The sequence below is a fragment of the Saprolegnia parasitica genome, assembly GCF_000151545.1.
Source record: "Saprolegnia parasitica CBS 223.65 unplaced genomic scaffold supercont2.11, whole genome shotgun sequence".
NCBI lineage: Eukaryota > Oomycota > Saprolegniomycetes > Saprolegniales > Saprolegniaceae > Saprolegnia > Saprolegnia parasitica.
This window is the reverse complement of record NW_012156405.1, coordinates 612,740-626,654: the sequence shown is the minus strand read 5'-3', so window position 1 is coordinate 626,654 and position 13,915 is coordinate 612,740. Positions and strand designations below refer to the sequence as shown.

At 57.9% G+C, this 13,915-nt stretch overlaps 7 protein-coding genes across 7 annotated transcripts; 5 read left to right on the top strand and 2 right to left on the bottom strand.

Annotated features, from left to right (window-relative positions):
* The first annotated feature begins 317 nt into the window (after positions 1-317).
* Positions 318-2,380, top strand: SPRG_04275 (hypothetical protein). Its single transcript, XM_012342875.1, has 8 exons — positions 318-529; positions 578-675; positions 723-797; positions 848-937; positions 984-1,251; positions 1,299-1,915; positions 1,965-2,020; positions 2,072-2,380. Exons 1-8 carry the CDS (start codon positions 492-494, stop codon positions 2,321-2,323), a joined length of 1,494 nt encoding a protein of 497 aa, XP_012198265.1. The 5' UTR covers positions 318-491; the 3' UTR covers positions 2,324-2,380.
* Positions 2,381-2,873: 493 nt separating this feature from the next.
* SPRG_04274 (hypothetical protein) lies at positions 2,874-4,853 on the top strand (the record flags this gene model as incomplete). Its single annotated transcript, XM_012342874.1, has 7 exons — positions 2,874-3,026; positions 3,100-3,273; positions 3,327-3,417; positions 3,472-3,745; positions 3,795-4,405; positions 4,453-4,508; positions 4,569-4,853. The coding sequence occupies 7 exons, from the start codon at positions 2,874-2,876 to the stop codon at positions 4,851-4,853; spliced, it is 1,644 nt and encodes a 547-aa protein (XP_012198264.1).
* A 172-nt stretch (positions 4,854-5,025) lies between these two features.
* Positions 5,026-6,293, top strand: SPRG_04273 (hypothetical protein; the record flags this gene model as incomplete). The annotated part of the gene is made up of 4 exons (XM_012342873.1): positions 5,026-5,238; positions 5,285-5,608; positions 5,659-6,021; positions 6,072-6,293. 4 exons carry the CDS (start codon positions 5,026-5,028, stop codon positions 6,291-6,293), a joined length of 1,122 nt encoding a protein of 373 aa, XP_012198263.1.
* Positions 6,294-6,561: 268 nt separating this feature from the next.
* On the top strand, positions 6,562-7,274 carry SPRG_04272 (hypothetical protein; the record flags this gene model as incomplete). The annotated part of the gene is made up of 4 exons (XM_012342872.1): positions 6,562-6,644; positions 6,709-6,766; positions 6,816-6,896; positions 6,957-7,274. 4 exons carry the CDS (start codon positions 6,562-6,564, stop codon positions 7,272-7,274), a joined length of 540 nt encoding a protein of 179 aa, XP_012198262.1.
* A 1,455-nt stretch (positions 7,275-8,729) lies between these two features.
* On the top strand, positions 8,730-10,231 carry SPRG_04271 (hypothetical protein). The gene has a single exon (XM_012342871.1). It carries the CDS (start codon positions 8,764-8,766, stop codon positions 10,177-10,179), a length of 1,416 nt encoding a protein of 471 aa, XP_012198261.1. The 5' UTR covers positions 8,730-8,763; the 3' UTR covers positions 10,180-10,231.
* A 1,812-nt stretch (positions 10,232-12,043) lies between these two features.
* SPRG_19621 (hypothetical protein) lies at positions 12,044-12,422 on the bottom strand (the record flags this gene model as incomplete). The annotated part of the gene is made up of 2 exons (XM_012342957.1): positions 12,044-12,230; positions 12,286-12,422. Coding segments are annotated over 2 exons (324 nt in total), but the record flags the coding sequence as incomplete, so codon positions are not given.
* An 869-nt stretch (positions 12,423-13,291) lies between these two features.
* SPRG_04270 (hypothetical protein) lies at positions 13,292-13,873 on the bottom strand (the record flags this gene model as incomplete). The annotated part of the gene is made up of 4 exons (XM_012342870.1): positions 13,292-13,386; positions 13,434-13,532; positions 13,580-13,678; positions 13,726-13,873. Coding segments are annotated over 4 exons (441 nt in total), but the record flags the coding sequence as incomplete, so codon positions are not given.
* Between the last annotated feature and the right edge of the window lie 42 nt (positions 13,874-13,915).

Sequence of the window (13,915 nt, the reverse complement as noted above, 5' to 3'; positions counted from 1 at the left end):
CCGCAAGCAGTAGTGCCCGCAAGCAAGCCTGGCACTAGCTAGACGTCGCTTTCTATGGGAGGACAAGCGAGACATTGGCCGTGTGGAATGTAAGCCTACACTGCTACACTAGTCGGTCCACGTGCACTACGACACATTGTACATGGTGTCCAGAGCTCTGTACCCCGATCGCGGTACCGTGGTGACCAGCTATGAGCTCTTGCCGCGCGCTCGCGAGCAGCTGGCGTTCAAAGGGCAATGAGACCAAGATTCTTTTTTGACCAATCCAAAGGCGATCTGCCACTTGCGGCGATGCCATTGGCCAAAACCAAATGCGACCAAAGATTCCTGCATTCTTTGTTCTCGAGCAGATCGTGCGGCCACGATGCTGGAGAAGAGCCAACTCCCGATGCGCTGGCTCGTGCTCGTGCTCTCGTGTACGCTTATGATAGGCAACTACTACTGCTTTGACAACCCTGCTGCGCTCAAGAGCCAGCTGCAGCAGCGCTTCAATGGCGCCTTTCCGCCCGACCGCTTCGAGTTCCTCTTTGTACGCGCAGCGGTGCGAGCGGTCCATGGCTCACGCATCCTTTGATAGAACATGCTCTACACGCTCTACTCGATCCCGAACATCATTTTACCGTCTTTGGCGGCTTCCTCGTCGATCGGCTCGGCGCGCGCCTCTGCCTCATGATGGTGATGCGTCGTCTTCACTTCGTTGACCTCATGATGCCATGGACTAGTTTGCCACGACCATCACACTCGGGCAAATCGTATTTGCTTTTGGCTGCTCGATCTCGCAGTTCAACGTCATGCTGGTACGCTTCAAGCAGTGCACTGGCCGGTCGCATTCATCCCATCATTGTAGCTTGGACGCATCCTCTTTGGCCTTGGCGGCGAAAGCTTGGGCGTTGCCCAGAGCACGCTCGTCGCATCGTGGTTCAAGACAAGGAGCTCGGTACCTCAACGCCTCGACTGGCGCACTCTTAGGACGGTCTGTGTAGCGCTGGCGCTTGGCATCAACCTCAGCATTGCGCGGCTCGGCAGCGTCTTCAACAACGAACTCAGTCCTGTGATTGCGTCCGAGTACAACGTCTCGAGTGCGCTTTGGATGGGCGTCGTCATGTGCAGCGTGTCGCTCCTTGCGGCGCTCATCTTGATTCCGATCGACAAGCGCGCGGACGCGGCGATCGCTCGCACCAAGTCGTTCACGTCGTCGGCGCCCGTGGCCAAGGACCAAGGGTTTAGCTGCCGCGACATTCGCAGCTTTCGGTACCCTCCATATTCGTTCTCTCTCCTCTTCCATCGCATGCTGCTAGACCCATCTTTTGGCTCTTGGCGATTGCGTGCATGGTCGTCTACGGCTGCGTCATTCCATTCAACAACGTCGCGAGCAGTCTGCTCATGGAACGCGACTTCTTCCGCGAGCCGCCGCTCGAGTGCCAGCAGTGCGGCCAAGGCGCGTATGCCGGTGAGACCAACTGCTCGGCGATCGCCCCGCACTGCCCGCCCGTGCCACCGTTTAGCTGGCCGCTTCCCGCTCTCAGCCGCAACTGCTCGATCCAGTCGCCCGAGGACCAGCTGCACTGCGCGCACACGCCGCCGTATGTGACCGAAGCCATGATCAACTGCGACGACCATGCGTGGAAGAAGGGTCCGTTCTCGGCTGTCTACTGCAACCGGAAGAGCGCTGCGGCGGCCGCCGCGGCCACGCCCATGAGTGTGCCATACCTCATCTCGGCTGTGCTCTCGCCCGTCATGGGCTACGCCGTCGACCGTGTCGGTTTCCGCGCCGGCCTTGCGCTCGTCTCGTCCATCTTGCTGACCGTTGTGCACCTGCTGCTTGGCACGACGCATGTCACGTACTGGATTCCGTTGGTGCTGCAAGGTGTCGCGTACTGCGTGTTTGCGGCGGCGCTCTGGCCGTCGATTCCCTGTACGTCCTCTCTCTTGATGTGAAGTGCGCAGCTCATGGCGTGTGTTAGACGTGGTCGATGCGCGCCTCGTGGGCAGTGCGTATGGAGCGATTACGTCGATCCAGGTACTACAGTCTACAGGATGATGGACACTTTATGAAGAGGATTTGTGGTAGAACTTGGGCCTCGCGCTCTTCCCAATGCTGGTCGCGATGGTCTACAGCGTCGAAAACAAGTACCTGCCCAGCGTCGAGATGCTGTTTGTGGCCTTTGGCGCGCTCGGGTCGATCGCTGGCATTCTACTCAACGTCGTCGACTTCAAGAATGGATCGGTGCTCAACCGCAGCTCGGCGGCGGCCGCGCGGGCCGTGCATCTCGACGCTGACCACATGGAGGCGCTGCTCGACCCCAACCAAACCGAGCTGTAATCAATAGGATCGGTGCATGTTGTGCTGGCCTCGTCCTGCATGATGGATGCGACACGAATCCTCCAAGTTGCTGCCAAGGGCTCGAAGCGCGCCTGTCCCGCGAGTAGCTAGCTACATGAGACTCGAGAGGGACGGCGACCTCGTGCGGCATGGGCGTCGCATGCCATGGCTCGTCGCGTATATATGGTAGGACAGCAAGGACCACGCAGCATGCGCATGGACGCTGGCAGCGAGCAATGGCTGCATGGGCATGGGTGCATCGCCCGGTAGCCGCCTGCGCACGATCGCATCGCAAGATGATTGCCGCATGGAGGTGTTGGCGTCGGCTGCTGCCGCGATGGTATGGTCCTACGCGACCCTTGGCAGCGGTCGCTGGCGCACCATGTGGTGGTGCCCTTGCCTTCAACCTACGTGTTTTAAACACGGTGCGCGTGTGTTCTTTTATGTCTTTTACTCTTTTCAGAAAAAAGAACGCGTAAAAGAACCTTTCTTTTAAAGCGACGCCAAGAGGTTTCGGATTTGGATTTGGATTTGGCGATCGTCGAACAGCATGCAGCCGTGGCAGGTCCGGACGCTCGTGCTGCTGCTGACGGGCGCGCTCAACGTGGGCAACTCGTACTGCTACGACAACCCATCCGCGCTCAAGAACCAGCTCCAGGACCGCTTCCATGCGATGCCCTGGCACGAGTACGAAATGTACTTTGTATCCTTTTATCTGCATCCTGCTGCCTGTCGTGCATCCTATTCGCCAAAGGTCCTTGACAGAATGATGGCAGAACCTCCTCTACAGCGTCTACTCGATGCCCAACATCCTCTTGCCCTTCTTTGGCGGCTACCTCACCGACCGCTTCGGGCCACGCCGCGTGCTCCTGCTCATGACGTCGTTCATCACGCTCGGCCAAATCATCTTTGCTCTCGGCAACCAATGGCGCAGCTTTCCGCTCATGCTCGTAGCTTCCTCTAGCCTCGTGACATTGCCGTATCAACGAGATTGCACTTGTAGGCGGGCCGAGTGGTCTTTGGCGTCGGCGGCGAAACCATCTCCGTGGCGCAGGCCACTTTGCTCTCGCTTTGGTTTCCCAGCAACGAGCTCGGTACCCTCTCTACTCCTCCTTCACGACAGGATCTCATACTAGTCGATACTACAGCGTTTACGAATGGCGTGCTCCTATGCATGTCCAAGCTGGCGTCGACGCTCAATAATGCGCTGAGTCCGCTTCTGGCCGAAACGTATGGCTCGACGAGCGCGCTCTGGGTCGGCGCGATGCTCTGCGGCCTCTCGCTGTGCGCTGCGCTGCTTCTAGCGCCGATCGATGCCACCGCGCAAGCCCAGATCGACGACGAGGTCTTGTCGCCAGACGAACGCGCCGCCGAGATCGAGCTCAAGCGTCATCTTCGCCCGTCCGACGTTCGGGACTTTAGGTACACCCATCTCGACCGCGCTCACCCTCTCGACTCGCGTCGGTGCTAGCATGGCGTACTGGCTCGTCGTCCTCCTCTTCTTTGTGCTCTACGCCATCGTCGGGCCGTTCAACAACGTCGCAAGCAGTGTCTTTATGGAGCGCGACTATTACAAGGCACTCCCGACTGCGTGCCAGCGCTGCGGCCTCGGCGCGTACGCTGGCGACGTCAACTGCTCGAGCTTGCCGCCGACCTGTCCGCCGTCTCCGCCCTTCGCACACCCGCTGCCACTCCTCTCGCTGTCGTGCATGGAGGCAGCCGACGAGGCCAGCTGCCGCCAGACCCCGCCGTACGTCTCGGCCGTCGATATCAACTGCGACAGCGATGTGTGGAAGCGTGGGCCGTCCACCCGAGCCTATTGCGCGGCCAAGTACAAGGCCGAGCAAGCCGCGGCCGGTCCCTTGAGCGTCGGACCGTTTGCGATCGCCGTGTCGGCGCCGCTCTTCGGCTATCTCGTCGACAAGGTCGGGCACCGCACGTGGATTGCGCTCGGCAGCATGGCCGCGTGCTTTCTCGCGCAGACGCTCCTTGGGTTTACCAGCGTCTCGCTGTACCTGCCCGTTGTGCTGCAGGCGGCGGCGCTCTCGATCTTCTCCGCGGCCATGTGGCCCGCCCTTTCGTGTACAGCTGCAATTCGCATCTCGACATCTCTTGATATTCCGTGGTAGGCTGTGTCGAGCCACATCACGTGGGGACGGCATACGGTGTTGCCTCGGCGTTTCTGGTACGTCATTCTTGTCGTTCAAACGATTGACAATGTTGTGCACATACTTGTTGTCCTTAGAATGTCGGGCTGGCGGTCGTCCCGATGTTTGTGGTCGTCGAGTACAGTCTCATGCACGTGTACCAGCCGTACCTCAACGTCCTCTTGATGGGCCTGGCGCTGCTCGGCATGATGCTCGCTGCGATGCTCATTTACGTCGACTTTACGCAGCACCGTGGCCACCTCCATGGGCGAGACATGGCTCCGCTCGCCTCGATGACGGCAGTGTCCCTTGATGCGACCGAGCGCCAAGAGCTCCTGAACCGGCCGCACATCCAGTCGTACGGCACACAGGCCGCTAGCTAGCATTCCCTAGAGATACATGAATCTATGAGATCGATTCTTGCTTCGTGCATGAGATAAATCGCGTGGATGGCGGCGACAACATTGTACAAAAGCGATGGCTGCTTGGAATGGAAGGCGCAACCCTAACCCTGGTACCAGCCTCTCCGTTGGCTATAAATACAAGTCCTTGGCCATGTCGGGCTTCCGACTGCAGCCGCATGAGATCCTACGCGACCCGACCAAGGACGAGCTGTACAATGGCCCGACGCGGCAGAAGCTGCCGGTCGCCGTGCAAAAGATGGATGACGCCGACACCGCCTGCACCTTTTGCGGCGTCAGCTACTTTGTGTTTGCCGAAGTCCAAGAACTGCAGCAAAAAGCTAAAGTCTATCGGCGGCAGTTCGAGGTCGGTTCTTCTTAACTTACTTGATAGTCTCACGAAGGCTATGTAGGCCATTGTGCAATGGATGCGCGCGGCCAAGGCGCAGCAAGGGGCCATGACGACCGAAATGAAAGCGTTCCAGCTCGAGCATGCGACGACGGTCACGGCCATCACGTCGCAGCTGCAAGGGTTTGTCGCCTTGGACAAGACACACGTCCAAGAGAAGAAGGACCTGCAGCAGCAGCTCTCATCGGCACATGCATCCCTTCGCGCTGCTGAGACGGAGTTGACAACGCAGCGAGATTTGATTTTGGACCAAGCCAACCGGCGGGTCGGTGACGCGGAGAAGCAAGTCGATCTCAAGACCCAAGACATTGCCCGCCTCGAGCAGCAGGTTTCCTCCGAATTCCTTGGATTCAAGTTTAGTGTGTCTCGTGGTACTAGATGGTGGAGGCGCTCCGAGATGCGGCGAGTCTCCACGAGTCGAGCCGCATGACGTGGCAGCAGGAGAAGGCGACGCTGGTGGCGCAAGTCGACGCGGCCAAGTCGACACTCGCAAGCCACAAGCTCAAGGCGGACGCGGAAATCACTCGCCTCGAAGGTCTTATTGCCACACAAGACGACGAGCTGCGAGCAGTCATGGCAACACGCGCGCAGCTACAAGCCCGCGTCGACAGCTACGCGTCGGCCGCCGCATCGGCCAAAAATGAGCTCCAGCACGTTGAGGCCGTGACACACCAGTCGCTCGTCGCGGTGCAAGCCGAGCTGGCACAGACCAAAGCACAGCTGCACACGGTTCAAGACCAAGTACGTCTCTTCTCTTCTCTATGACTGGACCTGATAGCGAGAGGTGGTAGCTGGCACAAGCCCACGCCGCGGCGTCACGAACCGTGGCCGAAGCCGAGGTCGAGCGCGCCGACGTCCGACAACTGCACGAGGAGATTGCAAAGTGGAAGCACCAGGCGACCGCGCTCGAGAAGAACAAGGTGCTTTTGTTGGCCGAGCGCGCAACGCTTAAGCAAGAGGTTGCCACGGCCGACGACCGGCTTCAGGAAGTCAAGGTACCGTCTCCTCGGTGATTCGATGGATTGCGGTTGCTGAAAGTGAATGGAATGCTAGGGAACCATGAAAGGACTTCAGCTTACAATCGATGAGCAAGCCAGGACGTTGTCGAGTCATGCAGCCGAGCACAAGGCAGCGATGGATCGGGTCAAGCTCGAGTGGTCCAAAGACGTCGCCGAGCTCAAAACCAACCACGCCATAGCAGTAGGAAATGCCCTTGTCAATCCTGCCAGGTCATATACCTATAAGTAGCTGGACGACGCAGCAGCCTCTGCCAAGGAAGCGATGGACCGACTCGCTTTGGAGCTGCAGCAGCTCCACGACCACGTCCGGCATGTCAAACTGGCCACGTCGATCGCCGAGAAAAGGTGCGCCTGTCTCATACGATGATGACGTGGCAGTCTCTGCAATCGAATCGTAGGCCGAGGATAGCGATCGCGCGCTCAAGGACGCCAAGCAGCGCGCGGCCAGCTACATGGAAGAGCTCCAAGTATTCGAGTCGAAACATTATTGAAAAGTATCAAGGTATCAATTGGTAGAGCACCAAGATGGGCCACCAACAGATCAAGTCGTCGTTCTCGGCGCTCGAGCGAAAACTGCGCGATCTTGAAGGCGAAAAGGTATATTCTTTTGTATCAACGTATCAACGTATCAAGCCGAATCGGAATATTGTGTTGTAGAATGCAGCGCTCCAGGAGCGCGACGGACTGCAGCAGACGCTCGAACGGAACCAAATGGCGCTGGACAAGACCGCGGCCACGACGCTGCATGAAAAAGAAAACTCCATTCAGCGACTCCAAGCCGACATTCAGCAGTACAAGCGCACTGTCGAGCAGCTCGAGGCGGCGCTTCAAGACGCACGGTCAGTGCCCCGTCACGCCAAGCCGTCGCCGAGGGTAGAGAAGATTGCGTCCAACCAAGAGTCGTCCGGCGATGTCCAACGACTCCACGAGCTCCTCTCCCAGAAAGACCAGGTAATACGACCAACACGCTCCTGATGGTATAGTAAAACAACGAAATGGACGATCTCAATTACTAGGAAATTGCACTATTGCAGCAGACTGTGCACCGCGAGTGCATGGAGCGAACGTCGATGCTCGAAAAAATGCGGTCCGCCAAAATCCTTCCTGACAACAGCGCGTCGACAAGTGACGCGCCGTCGTACCCGGAAGACGACACGGCGCCGGTGCCGGCGACGGGACTGGCTTCGTTCTATGAAAAGCTGCGCCGGACAAAAAAGCCGCCGAAAGCCAAAAAATGAAAAAAGGAAAAAATGAAAAGCAACAATTGTGCATTTTTGGCGCGAACGCGCTCGAGCCACGGGTATTGAAGCCGCGGCATACCGTAGTTGCACCTAGATCGCCTACAGTGTAGGACGCCACACCTATCGATCGTGTTGGATGGACGACGGAGCGTCGGCGATGCAGCATCGCGCACCTGGCGCATCTTGGGATCACTAACCGACAGGCGCCACCGACGACGACGACGAGATGCTACAGGACGTCCTGACCCTTTTGAGGGACTTGGATGATTTTTGATGGTCTTGCGGGACACACCCGGGACAAGCCAGCAATTCATTTGGCTGCCCAACGACAGCAGCAACAAGTCGCAGAGGAACGCGTGTGGTATTTCAACGCGCTATGGGTGTCGGCGTCGGTCCAGTGCATGCCCGGTGAGATCGCAGCGAGATCGTGGTGTGAGCAATGACGCATCTCCTCCGTCCATCGCACAACAGCAGTCGTGTTGCTGCTTGGACGTGCAGTCGACGCCACCGCGCCTCGCCTCTTCCACCCTGTGCCTTGCATGCACCACCGCCATCCGACCTCCAACCATCGCCACTGCACAACGGTCGCGGCAGCTTGCCCTTGCAGAACAGGCTTGGCGCCTTTGCAACAAAGCTTGGAGCTTAGTACTTCTACTAGACCGCTGGCTGGTGTTGTGCAGAAGCGGTCCGTGGTCGTGTCCTCCTTGGCGACACTTGGCCGATCTCACTCGCGTCGTCCGTCCTCTGCCCAGCGTACCATCCCACTCAACAAGAACCTTTCACTGGTCCATTGCGCTCCGCGTCTTCGCCCAGGCTAATACAGTAGCTAGCTAGCTAGCTACTGTTGCTACTAGCTCTTGGCGGTGCTTGGGGCAAGGCCCTGTTGTCGTTGTGGCGGAGTTGGTGCAGCGGTCTCGTCGCGCCGCAGGACCTCCTGCTCGAAGGTCGTCTGTGTGCAAAGCACTTGCAGTTTGTATGCAAATGGGCAGTAACGCTGTCTATGGCGGCAGCCAATGGCCTTGCGCCCTGCCACTTGCACTTGGAATTTGTATGCAGCGGCAAAAAAAAGCCACGCCCATTACGCGCAGTGACATGCCACATTAAAAACAGCCTCTCTTCATACAAAGAGCAAGCTAATAAAATGCGTCGAGGTGGCAGATGGCGGGCAGGAGCCGCTGCTTGCGGCCGACGATCCAGTGTAGCAAGTATCGCCTCCGCGCAAGATGGCCCCGACGACGACGACCCTCGGCCGCTCCGTGAGCGTCTCGGAGGAGTACGAGATCGACCAGAACCTCCTCGCGCGCTACGAGCGCCTCAACATGGAGCTCGAGCAGATGGCGCGCCTCCAGCGGAGCCGCCAGCGCAACCACAGCTGGGACAACCTCGAGTCGACCAAGGCCGGCGGGACCTCGTCGCGCGGTGTCTTTAGCGCGCGCGTGCCCTCCAACTATGGCAGCTCGCGCGGCTTCAACGCCAGCCTGCGCGGCCCCAGCGCGAGCGCAACGACGCCGACAGGCACCACGCGCGGGACGCTCTTCTCGAGCCAGCGCAGCACGGGCCTCTTCCCGTCGACGCGTGGCGGCAAGATCGACATCCCTGCGCCGTACGAGGAAGAGTGGGTCGCGCTCTCCAAGGAGCTGGAGAAGGCCCGGAAGGACTGTATCGAGAAGCGCGCGACGCAAGCCGAGCTTTTGGCCAAGATGGAGAAGATTGAAAACTCGGCGCTTCGGCGCTTCTTTGGCTTCAACAAGGAGAAGCGCATGGAGAAGCTCCGGCTCAAGCTCTGCAAGCAGCTCAGCGACGCCGAGGCCGCCGACAACACCTTGCACAAGCTCGAGCGCCGGTCCATGAGCCTCACGGAACTGCAGATCCAGTCGCTCAAGCCGCGCTCGACACCAGGCGGCCAGCTGCCCTCCACCTCCATGTCGCTTTTGCCCGTGCCCATGGACGACCTCGACATCGAGCTCATGGAGCGGCAAGAGCTGCTCGAGCAGGAGAAGCGCGACATCCTCAACAACGTCTTCAACGCGTTCGTGGTCCCGGATGTCCACCGGCTCAAGGCCCACATTGCAGTCGCTGCCTCCGAAGTCAAGGCCGGCGACGCGATCCAAAAGCAGCTCGAAGACATCTACAAGCAGTACCGCCAAGCCTTTGGCCTTCTCCGCGCGGCCCTCGCAACCATCGTCGGCAACGAGTACTCGCACACAATGAAGGAGTTTATCCTTGGGCCATACCCACTCGCGATCGAGGCTGGTCGGCTCGTCGAGGCGGCGGCGCTGCAGATCCAGCCCGAGTCGAAGCGCAAGTACCCGGACTTTGCCCCGCTGCTGGCGACGCTGCAGCTGCCCAAGTTTCCGACGACGCTCAAGGACCTCGCGCGGCCCGGCGCGCTCCTCACGACGCCCGATACGCTCAACGACGGCGGTGAGACCGACCGCCGGCTCAAGCGCGCCGAGAATGTGATTGTCAAGACGCAGCAGATCGTCGCGCGCAATTTAGAGCTGCTGGAGCAGTGGCGCAGCGTGCTTGAGAAAGACCGCACGCTCGCCGACAAGACGTGCGCGGCGCTCGAGGCGCAGCTCGAGAAGAAGATGGCGACGCTCGTGCACAGCATGACCACGTCGAGCTCGGCCGCATAACAACAAAAGTGTCCACCCTAGTTTATCATTAAAAGAATATTTGTACCTCGTGTAAATACGTGCAGAATATTGTCATGCAAACGGGCGACAAGAAGTGGCCACGACGCCAGGAAGGTGCATGCATCTCTGCCAAGCTGCGCTCCATCAGTCGAAGCGAGAGAATGACCAATACACAGCGCTCGTAGCTCTTACAACGTTACAAAACAAACAACCACATTATTGGCCCGTCGTTGTCTTCGCATGTGTCGGATCGGATATCTCTCGCGCTGCCACGACGGTGGTCATCTGTTGCTGCAACGCGTCGACCGCTTCGCGATGACTGTGCTCGATCCACACCACTGCTGCCTCGTGCTCACAGACCGTGGAAGCCAGTTGCTGCTCCAGTCGCATTCGATGCTCGCGCTCGCTCGCCACGGCTGCACAGAGGTGCACACTTTCAGCGACGAGGAGGCTCTGCTGCTGCGCATACTCTTGGGAACTGGTGGACGCGGTTGCAACGAGCTCTTGGATCTCACTGTCGCGTTGGGCTGGCAGGGCCACGAGAGCGTCGAGTTCAAGCTGCTGTGCCTGTGCGACTTGTGGCTGCGCGACTTGTGGGGCAATTCGACGAGCCGTGACTGGGATGACGTGCACTGCGTGGCATGGGACGATCGTTGCAGGCCGAGGAAGGATCTGCGCAGCTGCCCGGGCCTCTTGGGGGTTGAGAAGACGAGCTGTAGTCGGAAATGCATGCGCTGGAGCAGCTTGTACGGGCTCCACAAGGGTGGGCGCATGGATTTGTTGGTCATCTGGGTCGATCTCCGACAGAGCTGCATGAGCCGGAAGTCGTCCTTGCTGGCAAATACGTTCGCGCGCGTTGGGGCCGTTATCCGGAAACGCGATATGATTGGCCATAATGCGAAAAATATATTTGACCAATCAAGCGCCGTGAAATCGTTTTGGCCATAACTCCCTCATTTCATCGTATTTTGTACTAGTACTAGTATTGTGAATTTCAGTCCGATTGCCCCTCGATTTAGGCTGCTTAATCGAGGTCGTTTTATTCTAGATCGAGGTCGGTGGCGGATAAATCGAGGCTGAGCTGCACGGTGCAATAAAAATACTTTCGGGAGCTTGGCCTCGTAAATCGGACTAGTGCCCAAACAAGCAAGCCAATCAAAAGCATGGATTCAGAAATTAAAATACAAATTATCATATTTATTATCACCCACATACGTAGAGCTAGTATAATGGAAAATACTGTGTATAAAATAATGTACTTTTATAATCATTCTAAATCGAGGTTGGAGGTCGACCAGTGCGAGCCAGCAATAGCCATCACGACGGCGCGCGTGATGACGGTATAATGGCGCCTGCCCGCTCCCTCGATGTACGCTACCATGGCGGAAGGAGTCCCACCGACGGTAGCTCCCCGCTACCGTCGGTGCGCAAGCCGACAATGCAAGCGCCGGCCATGTACGCGCCCAACATGATTGTGGTCCAGTGCGACCTCCTCATCCCGTCGTCGACGCCGATCGCGCGCAAATGTGTCGAGCTCGATGCGCACGCGCACGGCGCGCTCGTGTCCTTTCCCGAAGTCCCCGTCGTCTATCCTGGTGCGCATCCTTACGGGCAGCACCGAGGACAACGACGCGTACACGGGCGTGCTCACGCCATCGATCGGCGAGCTCCTGCAGCCTTTCCACGTGACGCCCGACCCGTCTATCGCGCTCTCGTCCAAGCCAAGATTGCGTCGAACGAGCTGCAGCAGTTTTTCACACCGCTGACCCTCGCTGCGCGCACGCAGCCATCGAGATGCAGTACGCGACGGGCACGCTCCGCCTCCAAGTGTCGTCGGGCGACGCCAACCTCGGCGTCACGCACTTCAAAACGCTTGTCGACGCCACGAGGCCCTTTGTAGATAATTCATGTAACTACGCATCATCATGCTGATGGATATATGATGGAGGATGTGTCGCTTAATGCAGCAGATCTGGAGCAGGACGCAGGCGACGTACACAAGCGACTCGGGCGTCCCGGCGAGCGATACGCGATGTTCGTACTCTGCTCCGCTAAGCATGGCCGCATGTTTATAGGAAGGAACGAGGCGCCTAGGATCGGACGTACTCTTTATGTGCCGGTCCGTGCGCAGCAGCAGCAAGCGCTGCTCCGACTCGAGTTCGAGGAGTTCGAGAGGAGGAGGAGGAAGATGGATATGGACAGCGTATGCGAGCGTACCTCTCTCGACGGGGTGCTGCGACTGCAGCGTGTGCGTCACGTGGCTCATGAGCTTGCCGTCGCTCACGTCGTGGACAAAGCACACCTCGTAGACTCCGGCGCTCGACGGCTTGACCTCGTACGCGTTCCAACATCGGCTAGAGAGTCGCCAATCCAGACCGGTTAGTCTTGAAGTTTGTATGGCGCTGGAGTCGGTTTTACGTCTCTAATCGCGGAAGTTACGTCTCCGAGCGCGGAAGTTGTGTAAACTACCTCGTTTTGGACCCAGTAACTGGGTCCAAAACGAGGTAGTTTACACAACTTCCGCGCTTCGAGATTCGCTAATCCAGACCGGTTAGTCTTGAAGTTTGTATGGCGCTGGAGTCGGTTTTCCGCGCCATAGAGTCGTCAATCCAGGACACGCGATCCTAATTCGACGCCAAATAGTCGTTAGTCCAGGACTTGATATCCTAGTTCCACCACGTGTTGCATTTTATTAAAAATATTTCACGCCTCATTCAAAAAATAAATCGAGGTTGGGCTCCACATTAATCTAAGTCCTACCTCGATTTAGCTCTATAAATCGAGGTTTTGGTGCCTCGGATAGCCAAACCGACTGAAAGCCACAATAGTGCGGATTCGACAAGAATGTACGAAAACGAATTTGTCTCCTTGTGGTCCAAACTTTGGACCCCATTGTCATCCCCCTGAGATCGATCGAGGTACCGGCATGGTTTTGCCATCCTGCACAAAACTGCGTGTCGTCAACGCGTTTACCGTCGCACCTGCGTCAAGGAGATGTGCTACGACGCTGGAATGGCCATAACACGAGGCTTTGTGGAGCGGAGTCTCGCCAAACAATACAAACATCGCACTCCGTCCAACACATTCTTTGACGCCATAGGCATGTACGTTGTCAGCTTGTTCGATGCTTGCCCTTTGTGCGATGAGCAGCTCGGCGACGGCGAGGTGGCCATTCGCAGACGCGATGTGCAGAGGTGTCCATCCACTCTGCACACACCAAATGAGTCACATCGTCCATCGAGTCGAGTACGTACGGTCATTGCTTGATCGATGCTGGCTCCCTTTGCGATCAGAAGCTCGGCGACGGCGGGATGGCCATTCTGAGATGCGATGAACAATGGTGTGGCTCCATCCTGCACACACCAAATGAGTCACATCGTTCATCGAGTCGAGTACGTACGGTCTTTGCATGATCGACACAAGCTTTCTTCGCCACAAGACTGCGAACGATGCTCTCGTGGTCGTACCAACTCGCAATGTACAGCGGCGTCCGTCCATCCTACTAGTACATGAGTCATCGCATCTTGCATTAACGAAGTTGCCGACTTTGTCTGTGCAGTTGATGTTGGCGCCTTGGCCAAGCAGTTGCTCGGCCGTAGTCAATTGATTCTGACGCACAGCGTCCAACAGCTTGTCGTCCTAAGCAGCAGCAGAGAGCATGAGCCCATGCGTCGTCTCGTCCGAAGCAACGACCATGGCGATCGTCCGTCAAGAAAGTGATTCAACTCGATTTGGG

Excerpts from the sequence above, each read along its gene's own strand:
- SPRG_04271 (XM_012342871.1), top strand. The coding sequence starts at position 8,764 with ATGGCCCCGACGACGACGACCCTCGGCCGCTCCGTGAGCGTCTCGGAG.
- SPRG_04275 (XM_012342875.1), top strand. The coding sequence starts at position 492 with ATGGCGCCTTTCCGCCCGACCGCTTCGAGTTCCTCTTT. Across the intron at positions 676-722 it reads CGCGCCTCTGCCTCATGATG|TTTGCCACGACCATCACACT; the intron begins GTGATGCGTCGT and ends GCCATGGACTAG. Across the intron at positions 2,021-2,071 it reads GAGCGATTACGTCGATCCAG|AACTTGGGCCTCGCGCTCTT; the intron begins GTACTACAGTCT and ends GATTTGTGGTAG.